Below are 13,643 nucleotides of genomic sequence, written 5' to 3'. Positions count from 1 at the left end.
TAAACGATCCAAACCATATATTTAATTGCACTATATAATATTTGATGTTCTAATTTAAATAATTATATATCGATTCATATATTCTTAATATATTACAACAAATCAATTCCGTGCATCGCACGGGTGCAAATACTAGTACTAAGCTAATAACTAAACTGTTAAAGATGATCAAATAACAATGTAGGTATTTATCAAGACTATGTGGTCTAATGGTACCCGGGTTGGACTTCCATTTGAAAGGGTGTAAGGTTGTAAGTTCGAGCCTCATCGGAGGCCTTATTGGTTCTAATTTTGCAATAACATTATAATAGAGCCAGTAACATTAAAAAACAATGTAGGTATTTGTTTAACTAATTATGCAATAAGCTGAAGTATGAAAGAATATTTCCATTCTCTTTATAAACGTGTTTGGTACATGCATATGCGATTTGAATCGAAACAGATGAATGAGATACAAAAGTGCTAATAAAAAACAAAAGTGGAATAGTAGTCAGGAATAGGATTCCAATGTATTAGTATGTAAACACATCAATTTTTTTTGTTGTATAGATGGATAGTCCCTTACGCTCAATCACACCCTCCAAGTTGTGAACACATCAATTATTTATAATTATAATCCCTTTTAAAAAGTAGTCGACATAATTACCTATTAATTATTAGTAATCAAACTTTTTTTTTTTTGTTTATAAAAAAAAAAAAAACGAAGTATTATTATGGAAAAACGAACAAATACAAGATGGAGGGACAATGTCCTATGTTTGAGAGTCAGATTAAGAGACAACTGTCTTAGCTAATGTATGGGCAACTTGATTCGTTGTTCTCTTAATATAAATACATAGTAATCATTTAATTGTTCGCATAGACTTAACTTACTGATTCAATATGTAATATTTGGGACAAGTAGATTATTGAATATATATAATTTTTTGTTGTGACGAGAAAAATCTGCAATCACTATCAAGTGTGTAATCGATAAATTTTATTCATATGTAATAACTCGTAAAAAATAAGTATATATTTTTTATAAAAAAATAAAATGTCCAAAAAAAAGTTAACTATGACAACTTTTGTAATAATTTTGAATAAGAAAAAAAATCTATTACATGTGCTCTTTATTTTTACTCCCTCATTTATATTTTTTGTGATAATCAGTAATTACTTATCTTCATCCCATGGGTCTTAATGAATATGTAATGTTGTAAGGGAAAATAAAATTTGAAAGTATGAGTAATATTTCCAAAGAAAAAACATAACACATGGGTCAAATTGTCCGAAACTGAAAATAAGAGGGTCAAAATTATGGTTTCAGCCGCATGGAAAAAGTCCGAGGGCAATCTCGGCAATTGCAAACAAATGAATCTCGTATTGAAAAAAACCACCTTTGTGTTACGCATACGTTTGTCAAATCCGAACAAAACTAAATTTGTTGCGGTGTCTGGGCATTTCCCCCGACCCCCGGTTAAGTTGATTCGCTTTCTGCCTTTCCCAATTCCAACCACATCGTCTCCGTCTACTTGAAGCAATCAATCTCATCTCATCTCACCTATAATCGTCTGCCAAAGAGTGGCAAAAATCTCTTCATCCTCAAATTCAATTGGACATCACTATCAGCTATCGCAATTCAATCGATATATGTATTTTTTGTAATAATAACAATAAGTCCTTCATAATGATGCAGCAGAGACCGAGACGCAGGTGCGAAGGCACAGCCATGGGCGCCATCGTTTTCGATCTCCGCCCCGGCGCCGGCATCGGTCCCTTCTCTCTCGGTACAATAACTCAATAACTCTTCCTTTTTTTAAATTACTCGATAACAACTAAATAGTTTTTTTTTGGGGTTTAATTTGATAGTTGAAGTAATGAAAAAGTGTGAAATAGGTCATTGAAGTGATTGAACTACAAAAATATATGCGCAATTGGAACATTTTTGCAATTTTTCCGATCATATATGCTTATATGGTATGCACTAAGAGTTGTTTTTAGGTCTACCATATTAGTTGAGAGTAAAGATTGAAATGTTTTTAACTCAAATTGCATTAAAAGCAATCGGAAAAATGTTCTAATTGTACATATTTTGCTTGTTTGATGCCTTGATGGTTTGATTGCTCACATTTTAAGTTCAGTGACCCAATTGCACAAAAGCGAAAAGTCAAGTAGTCTATTTAACACTTTTTTCCTTTTCAAGTAATAATAATACAAGGTGATAGATAGGGAAAGTGCTGAATTTGGTGCTTAGTGAAGTTGTTTATTGTTTTTGCTGGATTTTGCTTATGTTTAGTTGTTCATTGACTTGTACTAATTGCCTGTGATTTTGCAGGAATGCCGATTTGCGAGGCCTTTGCTCAAATAGAGCAGAAGCCTAACATTTATGATGTTGTTCACGTGAAGCATTACGATGAGGTATGGTTCAGTGAGAATCTTTTGGGGTTAAGTTTATATATATAATAAATCCATTCTTCTACAATAGACCATATACTATAGTTACAACTTTCTCTGTGATGCCTTTGACATCTAAAAATTCTTTCAACAGTCTTCCGGCATTTATTTTTTGTTTCCTGCAGGATCCTTTAAAACTTGATATTGTTATCAGCTTCCCGGACCATGGCTTTCATCTTCGCTTTGATCCTTGGTCACAGGTACTCTTTCTAGAAATTATCCTCTATTATATTTTGCAGTTGAGTTTTTTTCTAGACAATGTAGATCTGAGGTGTTTAATGGCAATTTTAGCTTTTCAACTAAGATATCGCCATTTATAGCAATGGCTGATATGGGATTATAATCAAAGCACGACTTATTGATATTAATTTGTTCTCTGTCAGAGACTGCGTCTTATTGAAATTTTTGATGTGAAACGGCTTCAAATGCGTTATGCTACCTCTTTGATTGGGTAGGTTTTTCTTTATCTCCTTTTCTATATATATATATTTGATCAATTCTGTTAACTAAGTCTAATTTGTTCTCATCTTTCTTTTAGAGGACCATCCACCCTAGCCACTTTTGTTGCCGTTTATGCTCTTTTTGGTCCGACATATCCTGGCAAGTATGACAAAGACAGAGGTGTTTACACGTTATTTTACCCGGTACGTATTGATGACAGTTATGAAATGAGGCTTTATTCTTTTCCTATCTTATAGTATCTGTCAATCGATGTACTTACGAGGTTTTTCTTGGACGATAATTTACAGGGGTTGTCGTTTGCTTTCCCAATTCCCTCACAGTATACAGAATGTTGTCGTGATGGAGAAGGTGTTTTGTTGACGGGTTATTTGAAAAATTTGTTAAATTACGGAACTTTCTGGTGCTTATCTGTCTGTTTTTTTTTTTTTTTTAAATATTTAGCGGAACTGCCTCTGGAATTCCCTGATGGCACAACTCCTGTTACATGTCGTGTCTCGATATACGATAGTTCTACGGGCAGTAAAGTCGGTGTGGGGTCCTCGATGGACAAGGCTTGTGCTCCTCCTTTGCCCGCTGGAAGCCTTTATATGGAGGAAGTGCGTGTTAAGGTTCGTTACTTTAAAACCTTTTTTTCCTTTTTCAGGACTTATGTTGCTATTTATTTTGTTACTAGTATATGCATTTTGTCAGTTTCCAAGAGAAAATTTTGGAGTTAGTCTTGCTAAATTGTATGTCTTTGTTAAAAGTCCCACATTGATAAAATAAGAGTGAATATATGGGTTTATAAGGTCATGGGTTAGACTAGCTAATTGGTTGGATTCAATCTTTTAGTGTGGTTTGGCCCATGTGCATTATAGCCCAGTTGAGTAACCCTGGCCCAATCTTAGTTCATAACAGTCTTAAAATTGAAAAACATCGGCTTGGGACTTAGGTCTTACCTCAAACCTGATGCATGGTGTGAATAAAGTCCATTTGAGTTTTAGTTATTTGTTTGATAGAAATGCTCTTTAATGTGCCCATTGAAAGTAATTGAGCACGCTAATTCTCGATGTGCCCAGCTAGGGGAAGAATTATGGTTTACGGTCGGTGGCCAACACATTCCGTTTGGTGCTTCACCACAGGTATTACGTCTTTCGTTTGATTACTTCATGGTTTTCTATATTTTGTGCCGGGCCTTTGATTTTCACTTGTGCATGTATTTCAAACTGAAAGTCCACTTGAAATGTTTGGAATTTTGTCATCTGCTCCAATTTGGATATTATGATCAACGGTGAATGTAAACATAGTTATTTGTCTTTTATTGCTTCTCTGCAGGATATATGGACTGAATTAGGCCGACCCTGTGGAATTCACCAAAAACAGGTATGAACAAACTTATCCTTTCGAAACTGTAGACATTGCACCTCGAGGTTTGTTGATCTTGCTATGGATGGGGATTGATTTTGTGAGATCCACAGGTTGATCAAATGGTGATTCATTCGGCTTCAGATCCCCGGCCTCGGACTACCCTCTGTGGAGATTATTTTTATAATTACTTTACACGTGGATTAGACATTTTATTCGATGGGCAGGTAACTTATTGTTCATATTTGTACCTTCACGAGATTACGATCTCAAACTATTATTGCAAGTTTACAAGTATATATAGTTATGTTTAAAAAAAAAAAATTGTTGTGCAGACTCATAAAATAAAGAAGTTTGTCTTGCACTCCAACTATCCCGGGCATGCAGATTTTAATTCTTACATGAAGTGCAACTTTGTTATCCACACTTCTGATTGTAAGTTTATTTCTTGAACTTGCTCCCGCTTTATATTTATATATAGAATATATAGAACTAGTTTTGTGATTTTCTTCCAAATTACCTGCAGTTGGGGATTCGTTTGATCATGAAGTGAACTCTAAGAACTCTATTACACCCAGCACAAAGTGGGAACAAGTTAAGGTGAATCATTTGTTTATATATTTAATATTTTCTTCTCAACCATAGTTTGGATTTTTCAAGGCAGAATCTCCTTTTGAGAAGTAATTCATATAATATAGTTATGGCCCGAATCCTTCAGTTTTTTAGTGCCATCTTAAATCCTTCTATTGTGATCAGTTGGTACGGCTTGTAAACTTGTATCTTTAACCGGCCTTAACATTCGCTTCAAAACTTTATATGTATAAGTCGGTCCATTGATTTTGATGTTTTGGATACAGGAAATACTCGGGGACTCTGGTCAAGCGGCTATTCAAACACAAGGCTCCACGAGCAACCCATTCGGGTCTACTTTTGTGTATGGTTATCCAAATGTTGCGTTTGAGGTGAACCACTTCAACTTAATTTTTTTTTTTTTTTTTTTTAAACACATGATTCTTTACAAGGTAGTATCTGTTCTATACTTTCTCAGCCCAAATAATCAATGCCCCCACCTGGGGGTTCGATCCTGTGACTACTCATTTGGAATGGTAACAGAGGTGCCATCACACTACATAGTAGTTGGCACTTTAACTTAATACCTTGTCATTAGTATCGTTGTTTATGCGCATCCAACAACGTTTGAACTTCCTGGGAACTTGATTCCGCTGATGTATATACAGGTGATGAAGAATGGCCACATTGCTACCGTAACGCTCTTTCAGTCATGATTTATAATGGTGGGTTTATTTACATAGGAAAAAACAATTATATTATAATATACGTCTGATAAAACAGGCAGAACTTTCATTGTTTACTGTGTGGAAAATATTGCAATATAAGATTTTTGCTACTTGCGATTGTTTGCAGGCTTCGGGTTGGAATCGTAAATCATGATTTCCAGAAGAAAGCATGCCCGGTGTCCTGGTTGCAATCGCGGTGGAAGTGTCTGTGTCTCTATATATACTATATATACAGCTTTCTTCTATTGTATAGTTAATGCCAAGATCATAGCACCTAACTGGGGAAATTGTGTATTTGATTAAATCTGTACATATGTGGAATGACACATTGGTTGTAGTTGTATGGTCTCCAAGCTGTTGTGATTTAACTGACCCAAGTTTGTGTATTACAATGAAGAATCGATCAGTGTGGAGAACTGGAGATGTGGCTGCAATGTTTTCCCTGAAAATTTGAATAACCTAAGTGGAGATACTGTGTTCTAAATTAGAAAACATAATACCGAGGATTGCTTTCTAGAGGACATCGAAAAAAATATGTTTTCCAATTTTTAGTTAGTAAATGAAAATGATCTTTTCGTACAGAAACATACATTGGACTTTATTCATAATTATTATGAGTCTATGATTACCTTAACTACTACTGTCACTTGCCGATTCAGCCAACTAGCACTTCCACAATCATTATACCATTACCATAGAGTCGTATGCTTAAACCTGTGGGGTGTGGTTAAGTGGAAGAGATTTATCCATCTTTAACCAAAAGTCAAGGGCTATGCTTACAATTTAGGGGGATTAGTCACTATGTCTGACGGTAGAAATCTTGAGCTACACCCCAAAATCTTGAGTCATATACTTATATTTAGTATATACTAAAAATTAATTTTTAATATATTGAATGCTTATTTTTGTGTATTGAAAGTTTATTTTTAAGTATATTATGTAAAAATGATTTTTTAGCACATTAAAAAGCCTTACAGGTAAATCAGTTATAAATGTTCCTTTTTAATATATTAAGTGTTTTTTGTTTGTGTACTGAAATTTTATTTTTAAATATAATAAATTTTTAACATATTAAAAATAAATATTTATGTGGTCCACAGCATAATTTGCGAGTTTCATATTTACATTTTACAAAACAAGTGAATAACCCAACCACTTACGCTATTCAAGAATTTTGTAAGTAATATACGGAATGAGAAAAATAAATGATTAAAACTTTTCCGTTGCCGGGAATCGAACCCGGGTCTTTCGGGTGAGAGCCGAATATCCTAACCAACTAGACTACAACGGAAATTGGTGAAAATGTTTTCTTTTATATATTAGTTCTATAAAATAACTTCCCAAAGCGCCAAAACCCTGGTTGAGACATTCTCAAAGTCCTATCCATTGTTGAAGTTGAAATGCTCGTTGCGAGTCGAAGGAAGAGGAGAAGAACATAGCATAACGAGTCAGAGCCAGGTTCCTTTTCATCATTTTGCTCTAATTTTCTTTAACGTATGCGCGTTCTTCATATCTCAGTTTCACGATTTTCATAGTTAAACGAATCATAAAACAATGAATAAATTTTTGCTTGAAATCTTCATAGCAAAGGGCGTTTTCTTGTTCCTGTTTTCTTTAGAATTTCTAAGGGAAGCAGTGTTCTGGTGCGGTTGAATGTTATTTTGAAATGGTTGGTTGCTACTTTAAATTGGTTTCTTTGTGTTCACTGTCAGTAGTGTAGTGGAAAATTGGTGTTCCTTTTCATATGTCTGCTATTTCTGTTTCAACAACATATTTTGTGTAATTTGTAGATTATTTCATGACTGAGCAGCTTTCCACGAATGCCTTCTGTGTTCAATTCAAGATTTTTCATTCACTAGACAATGTAGCTTGAAACTTCACACATATTTTGTGTTGTAAAAATCGGACTAGGGGCTAGGCGCTCCTAGACTGAGGTGATTTCATCCCTAGGCGGCTTTTAGTCGGTTGACCGATTAACTGGCCAACTAGGCGCCGATTTGGCCGAGTTGAGCGGCCAAGTTGGGGAGTGTTTTTTTTTTGCCTGCGCGGCTACTCTTTTTCTATATTTCCCGAGTCATGTACTCAACTAATCATCTAACATATGCAGTTGGCTAGTTTGGGGGATTATAAAAGTCTAATAATTCCTAGCCCTGAGTGGGAAAAGTAGAGACATATACTCGGAATCTCGGATTACTCGGCCGCCTAGGAGGCACCTATGCACTGCCTAGGCGCTAGGCGCCCCCCCGGCGCCTGACTAGCGCCTTTTGCAACATTGATCATACCCACATTAAAGTTTATCTTTTGAATGTATTTTTCTTGCTTTTTCATACTGTGGTTGTAGAGGGATGGGCCGACAGGGTGGAGGAATGTGGAGTTAGGGAAAGTTAATTAATTGAACATCAGTTGTTACTGAACCCATTTAGTAAGAGTACTAATAAGCCATTCTTGTTCTGTAATGGAACGCCACTTTCCTGTGGATTAATATCTAATTGACATGCTTGTGAACTTAGGAGGTTTTTGGTGGTCTAAAAGGTCTATCACTCTATCTAACTGTTGATCCATTCCTGTAAAGTGGGTGACTGCTTGTGCATAATTTACTCACTTTTTTTAACAAAAATGTTTTTTTCATAAATTACCTTTTGTATTCATTGGTAATACCAAATTACCATTTTGAGATTTTTCACCTGCATAGTGTTGGAAAAATACTAGTATCATGTTAATAGAACTTAGCTTCATATTTAGGATTTTGGGCTTTTTCAACTTTTGCTTCCTTCAGTTTAGCTATTGTTTTGCTTACTTATTGCAGCTTTTTAATTAGTTCTAGTGCAAATTTATTGCAGCTTCATAGTGTCTGTGGTTTCACCGCTTTGTAACCTGCAATGAATATGTCTGGGTTAACTGCTAGCCCATTGAGATACAACCTTCATCTACCTGTGCGATGTCTTGGTTTGCCTAGCAAAAGGGTCCTGGTATTTCCTAATGTATCGAGAACTAGGTATTTGCTCCATTATGATTTTATTCTAAAAATGGTTTACAATTGATTGGGTATATTATAACTGCTTGTTTTCATCTCATTAATCATGAAGATGCTGGGCTGACGTTACAAGGAAATGTAACATACAACGAAGTCCTCTAATCAAGTGTTCAATGTCTGCTTCCTATGGTGATTCCATGGGCGATGCTGCTGGTAAATTGGATTCTGCTATTCTTTTAGATTTAAAGCATTTTCCTTGACTAATACTATTTGTTTGAAAGATGTTGTTCAGTTTGGGTTTTGAATCATAAGGACAAATATTTGATTTGGCTACTTTGTGCTTTAGATTTGTCTTTCTCAAGGGATGTGACTTTCCAGCTTGTTATTACCCAATGTCAATAGCCTTTGCCTTCTAATTTTCTTGAGTGTAGCTGTTTTTCCTAGGATCAACGTAATGGATCCATACAAACGACTTGGAATCAGCAGGGAGGCTTCTGAAGAAGAAATCCAATCAGCTCGAAACTTCCTAATACAAAGATATGCTGGTCATAAGCCAAGTGTAGATGCGATTGAATCAGCCCATGATAAGATAATTATGCAAAAGTTTCATGAAAGGAAGAACCCAAAAATAAATATTAAGAAAAAGGTCAGGGAAGTAACTCAATCTAAGGCTGTGCAGTTGGTTGCAAGCAGGTTCCGTGAGCCGGCAACATCTTTCTTGATGAAAACTTCCATTGCTTTCATTGTTCTTGGAGCTATTACAGTTCTCTTTCCAACTGATGAAGGTCCAACTCTTCAAGTAGCCATTTCCCTGATCACTACCGTGTATTTCATTTATGACCGGCTAAAGACCAAACTTCGCGCTTTTCTCTATGGGTATGCTAATTATCATACTCTCTTTGCTGAATTTCTGTAAATATTTGTCTAAGCCAAATGTGAACACATGTGTGAGTTTTTGCTCATTAGCATGGCATAATCTGACACCGCTGGGTAATAACATTATAGCAAGTCTCGTTTCACATGATTAATTATGAAAAGAAGCTGTGAAGCACGATAGTGCTAAATGCTTTCCTGAAACTCCTTTAGTCCTTAAAGTCCTCTATCTGTATTGGTTTCTGATGTCCTTTTGTTGCAGGGTTGGCGCTTTTATTTTCTCGTGGCTGTTAGGAACGTTCTTGATGGTATCGGTAATCCCACCTATACTTAGAGGCCCCAGGAGTTTGGAGGTTACAACTTCACTGATAACCTATGTGCTGTTGTGGGTTTCTTCCACTTATCTCATATAGGGTTCTGTTACTTTCTTCCAATTTTGTAAGTTGATAGAGGTAAGACCGGGGGTACTGCCTCTGACATTTGAAACAGAATGTAAGTTTGCAGTTTATAAATATATATTTCTTAACTGAGTCCACCCATTTGATTAGAAACGACAATGCACATTCTCGATTTTTCTGGTTATTATCAAGGCAATACATAGTTAACCTATGATCAAGAATTGTTGGTGCATTGTTGTGTTTGTGTGGACATCTGTATGCTTAGTTTCTTGATCTGCAATGGGTGTTTAAGTTTTTGTTACACAGGCAACAGCCTATACTAGTCATTGTTGTCGATTGTGCCTATGCAATTGAATGGGTCGTGTCATTCTTTTTTTGGTCAGGCCATGAAGTGTACTGAGCAGACTCTAACTGTAAGAGGCACCTTTAAGCCCGTACTATACTCACACTGACCGACCCAATTAAGGGGCAAAGTGTTGGTCAGATTGGTTTTCCATACTAGAGGGGGTTTGTGTCATTGGTTGTGAGAAACTTTATTTGGCATTAATGATTTTGGGCCACTCACGCGACTTGCTTTCGTTGTCTCTAAATTCATCTTTTTTCTCTGAATTCTAGTCAGCATAAACTGTGGGAGATCTTTTTGTGGTAGAAAGGACTGCATGTTTGGGTGTATATGGGGGTTATTTTTAGGCCGTTCATTTGTGAAGAAGGGGATTCTGGCAGATAGTTGGGAGTTTTTTAGGAGGACCCAGGTTGAAAGGAAAGTGTTTGCTGTTCCTCTCTTGTTCATAGAATCATTCTGGGGAAACATCAATCTCCTCAAATCAACTTCCCTTTGAAAGGCTGTGATTAGCCCTCTTCCATATTTGCTAAAATACAAATAACTTGGCCAAATTCCATGCTTTACCATTACTAGTTGTTGCTAACATGGTGTTGGTGTAACATTTTCATGTTTGGAAATTTTATGATCTTAGCTCAATTTTAATGAAAGATTGCGCCTAGTGTTTGACTCTTACTTTATATATGGTGCACACGACAAATAAAAATCAATTTTCTAATCTTGCAGTTACATTAGACCATTAGTAGTCCACTTACTAAATGTTTCACATTGATTCTTCTTAAGGAGGGAGGCTAGGCCCCGAAAATGCCTTTGGAAGTTGGGGTTCATAATATGACTTGAAAGACTGGTGTGAAGTCATAACAAGGTGGTCGTAGGGGCGGTTGGGGTTAAATGTGAATCAATTATTGATATTATTGAATGATATTGTTCGTGTTAGAATCAAGTGTTTTATAGTCCATAACAAAGATGCAACATCATTCATTTGTACAGTGGCAAGATACTCGACTTAACTCATTCGGTCTTTGCCAACCATTGGATCTAATGTTATGCTGTGGCATTAATTGGACACAAAACTGGTAGCGAGTTTCTTAAGCCACCATGCTCACTTCTCACTTTCTGGTTCCAAAATTTTGAAATAGTAAAATGTTATAATATGTGGTTGAGTGTAAGCAAGAAGAAAAATGAGATCATAGACTTTCAAAGCCAACCACTGATTTGTGTTCAAAGAGGGTAAGTTGTAAACCTTCTCTAGAGACTAGAGTCATGCCAAGTAAGCAAGTTATCAACCCACATGGCGCAGGGCGATTGGCCAGCTTATCATGGCCTCAGATGGTATATCTCCCAGGAACTATAAATACAGTGAGCATACCCCTGCAGTGTTGAACACAAAAAACGCTAGCCAGTAGAGCAGAGGAGAAAGATAAGCCTCAGTCCTCACCTCACCAAGCGTTCGGTGTTCCTACTACAGAAGCAACAAAACGATGGCTTCAACATCTGCATCTCTCCTCAAGTCATCTCCAGTTCTCGACAAGACTGAGTTCTTGAAGGGACAGGCCCTCCGCCACCCCTCAGTATCCCTCGTCCGGTGCCACCCTGCAGCCTCCTCGGGTTTCAGCATTCGTGCTTCCTATGCTGATGAGCTTGTCAAAACCGCGGTACTATTTCAACCCTCAACTCATTTCACTCTCATGGTTTTTCCTTATTTATACATCAGTCTGCTTCTGTTGAACTATGTTTCATGGTTATGGCTAGCTCCTATACTTTCAAGATTATATTCTAGTTTCTGCATGCTCATCAGTGTTTCAGTATCAGTCATTTAGTAAACTCAATTGCCCAAAGTGTTCCTAATAGATATCGAGAATTATTTATAAGAATAATAAAAGAAAGATATCTAATCTGAAAGTATATATGTGTATAGAAAACAATTGCATCACCTGGGCGTGGAATATTGGCCATGGATGAGTCGAATGCTACCTGTGGGAAGCGTCTTGCATCCATTGGACTAGAAAACACGGAGGCTAACCGACAAGCATTCAGGACTCTGCTTGTTTCAGCTCCTGGACTTGGAAAGTTCATCTCGGGTGCCATCCTCTTCGAGGAGACACTCTACCAGTCCACTGTTGAGGGCAAGAAAATGGTTGATGTTCTTACCGAACAGGGTATTGTTCCTGGTATTAAGGTTGACAAGGTACTGACTTCTTTTCCTTATACAAGACAGGACAGTTCTGAATCTTGTTCTCTGAGAAAGTGAGATTGAAAAATCAGAGTTGTATTACTTGATCTGATAATGTCTGGAAATTGCAGGGTCTTGTGCCTTTGGCTGGCTCAAACAATGAATCTTGGTGCCAAGGTCTTGATGGCCTTGCTTCCCGCTCTGCTGCTTACTATCAACAAGGCGCCCGCTTTGCTAAATGGTATGAAAAATCTGAAATCTGATATCTGAATTCGATTCTTGAAGGTATTTGGTGCTTTTATTCACCTATTCTCTGTGATCTCACAGGCGTACAGTGGTGAGCATTCCCAATGGTCCCACTGCACTTGCAGTCAAGGAAGCAGCATGGGGTCTTGCTCGCTATGCTGCCATTTCTCAGGTAACTTCTGAATTCATAAAAATCAAATCTAGGAAAGGGTGTTTGTCGTACAAGAGAATCACAGATCTGTTTTTACAGGACAATGGTTTGGTCCCCATTGTGGAGCCTGAGATCTTGCTTGATGGTGAACATGGAATCGACAGGACCTTCGAGGTTGCCAAGAAGGTGTGGGCTGAAGTCTTCTTCTACTTGGCAGAGAACAATGTCATGTTTGAGGGTATCCTCTTGAAGCCCAGCATGGTTACCCCAGGAGCCGAGTGCAAAGACAGAGTTGCCCCTGAAACAGTTGCAGCTTACACCCTCAAGCTCCTCCAGACCAGAATCCCTCCTGCTGTCCCTGGAATCATGGCAAGTATCCAAGAAACACACAAATGGAAATCCTAGTACTTATGTTTCTGCTGTTGTTGTAAACTAAGTTATCAGTGTTTTCTTTTTCATGTTTGTATAGTTTTTGTCTGGTGGGCAATCTGAAGTGGAGGCTACTCTCAACTTGAATGCCATGAACCAATCTCCCAACCCATGGCACGTGTCTTTCTCATATGCGCGTGCCCTCCAGAACACATGCCTGAAGACATGGGGTGGAAGACCAGAGAATGTGAAGGCAGCTCAGGATGCTTTGCTCCTAAGAGCACAGGCCAACTCTCTTGCCCAGCTTGGCAAATACACCGGTGAGGGCGAGTCCGAGGAGGCCAAGGAAGGCATGTTTGTCAAAGGATATTCCTACTAATTCTGCACAGGCACTGGATGATAAGCAACTTGCAATGTAGCAAAGTAAAAACTGCATAATTTTTGTATTCATATAATGCACGCGTACTTCTAGCGGTTTACTATGTTCATGCACTTAATGGGGTTTCAATGTTTCAAGGAAACACTTTATGTTTTCAGATGTTGGAATGTGTAGTTTTGGATTAATCCCATAAAAGTTCC

The 13,643-nt window shown here is 37.3% G+C and overlaps 3 protein-coding genes and 1 non-coding gene across 7 annotated transcripts; 3 read left to right on the top strand and 1 right to left on the bottom strand.

Annotated features, from left to right (window-relative positions):
- Nucleotides 1-1,395: 1,395 nt before the first annotated feature.
- LOC109167606 (UPF0183 protein At3g51130) lies at nt 1,396-5,989 on the top strand. 3 transcript variants are annotated; one of them, XM_019316652.1, is made up of 15 exons: nt 1,396-1,769; nt 2,318-2,400; nt 2,562-2,636; nt 2,820-2,887; nt 2,975-3,080; nt 3,186-3,246; nt 3,340-3,506; nt 3,957-4,019; nt 4,213-4,260; nt 4,356-4,469; nt 4,578-4,676; nt 4,762-4,842; nt 5,100-5,204; nt 5,481-5,537; nt 5,668-5,989. In XM_019316652.1, the coding sequence occupies exons 1-14, from the start codon at nt 1,670-1,672 to the stop codon at nt 5,526-5,528; spliced, it is 1,218 nt and encodes a 405-aa protein (XP_019172197.1). In that variant the 5' UTR covers nt 1,396-1,669; the 3' UTR covers nt 5,529-5,537; nt 5,668-5,989. The 3 variants fall into 3 exon arrangements, with proteins under 3 accessions (XP_019172197.1, XP_019172198.1, XP_019172195.1); XM_019316653.1 differs by having other exon boundaries at nt 1,397-1,769; nt 4,578-4,677; nt 4,769-4,842; XM_019316650.1 differs by having other exon boundaries at nt 1,397-1,769; nt 3,186-3,261; nt 4,578-4,677; nt 4,769-4,842.
- Nucleotides 5,990-6,758: 769 nt separating this feature from the next.
- On the bottom strand, nt 6,759-6,831 carry TRNAE-CUC. The gene has a single exon. It is a non-coding gene; the product is annotated as a tRNA-Glu (tRNA).
- A 79-nt stretch (nt 6,832-6,910) lies between these two features.
- On the top strand, nt 6,911-9,959 carry LOC109167608 (protein CHAPERONE-LIKE PROTEIN OF POR1, chloroplastic). 2 transcript variants are annotated; one of them, XM_019316655.1, is made up of 5 exons: nt 6,911-6,998; nt 8,381-8,535; nt 8,627-8,727; nt 8,946-9,390; nt 9,650-9,959. In XM_019316655.1, exons 2-5 carry the CDS (start codon nt 8,420-8,422, stop codon nt 9,798-9,800), a joined length of 813 nt encoding a protein of 270 aa, XP_019172200.1. In that variant the 5' UTR covers nt 6,911-6,998; nt 8,381-8,419; the 3' UTR covers nt 9,801-9,959. The 2 variants fall into 2 exon arrangements, with proteins under 2 accessions (XP_019172200.1, XP_019172201.1); XM_019316656.1 differs by having other exon boundaries at nt 6,931-7,034.
- Nucleotides 9,960-11,487: 1,528 nt separating this feature from the next.
- LOC109167607 (fructose-bisphosphate aldolase 1, chloroplastic-like) lies at nt 11,488-13,607 on the top strand. Its single transcript, XM_019316654.1, has 6 exons — nt 11,488-11,780; nt 12,044-12,313; nt 12,430-12,539; nt 12,626-12,716; nt 12,795-13,064; nt 13,165-13,607. The coding sequence occupies exons 1-6, from the start codon at nt 11,607-11,609 to the stop codon at nt 13,441-13,443; spliced, it is 1,194 nt and encodes a 397-aa protein (XP_019172199.1). The 5' UTR covers nt 11,488-11,606; the 3' UTR covers nt 13,444-13,607.
- Nucleotides 13,608-13,643: the final 36 nt, after the last annotated feature.

The sequence above is a fragment of the Ipomoea nil genome, unplaced genomic scaffold (genome assembly GCF_001879475.1).
Source record: "Ipomoea nil cultivar Tokyo-kokei standard unplaced genomic scaffold, Asagao_1.1 scaffold3169, whole genome shotgun sequence".
Classification (NCBI taxonomy): domain Eukaryota; kingdom Viridiplantae; phylum Streptophyta; class Magnoliopsida; order Solanales; family Convolvulaceae; genus Ipomoea; species Ipomoea nil.
This window is presented reverse-complemented; position numbering and strand designations above follow the sequence as displayed.

Bases quoted from the DNA above. Each gene is read 5' to 3' on its own strand.
- LOC109167606 (XM_019316650.1), top strand. From the start codon at position 1,670: ATGATGCAGCAGAGACCGAGACGCAGGTGCGAAGGCACAGCCATGGGC. The intron at 1,770-2,317 runs GTACAATAACTC...GTGATTTTGCAG, and splicing joins CATCGGTCCCTTCTCTCTCG to GAATGCCGATTTGCGAGGCC. The intron at 4,678-4,768 runs GTAAGTTTATTT...AATTACCTGCAG, and splicing joins TGTTATCCACACTTCTGATT to TTGGGGATTCGTTTGATCAT.
- LOC109167608 (XM_019316655.1), top strand. From the start codon at position 8,420: ATGAATATGTCTGGGTTAACTGCTAGCCCATTGAGATACAACCTTCAT. The intron at 8,536-8,626 runs GTATTTGCTCCA...TTAATCATGAAG, and splicing joins CCTAATGTATCGAGAACTAG to ATGCTGGGCTGACGTTACAA. The intron at 9,391-9,649 runs GTATGCTAATTA...CTTTTGTTGCAG, and splicing joins CTTCGCGCTTTTCTCTATGG to GGTTGGCGCTTTTATTTTCT.
- LOC109167607 (XM_019316654.1), top strand. From the start codon at position 11,607: ATGGCTTCAACATCTGCATCTCTCCTCAAGTCATCTCCAGTTCTCGAC. The intron at 12,314-12,429 runs GTACTGACTTCT...TGGAAATTGCAG, and splicing joins CTGGTATTAAGGTTGACAAG to GGTCTTGTGCCTTTGGCTGG. The intron at 12,717-12,794 runs GTAACTTCTGAA...CTGTTTTTACAG, and splicing joins GCTATGCTGCCATTTCTCAG to GACAATGGTTTGGTCCCCAT.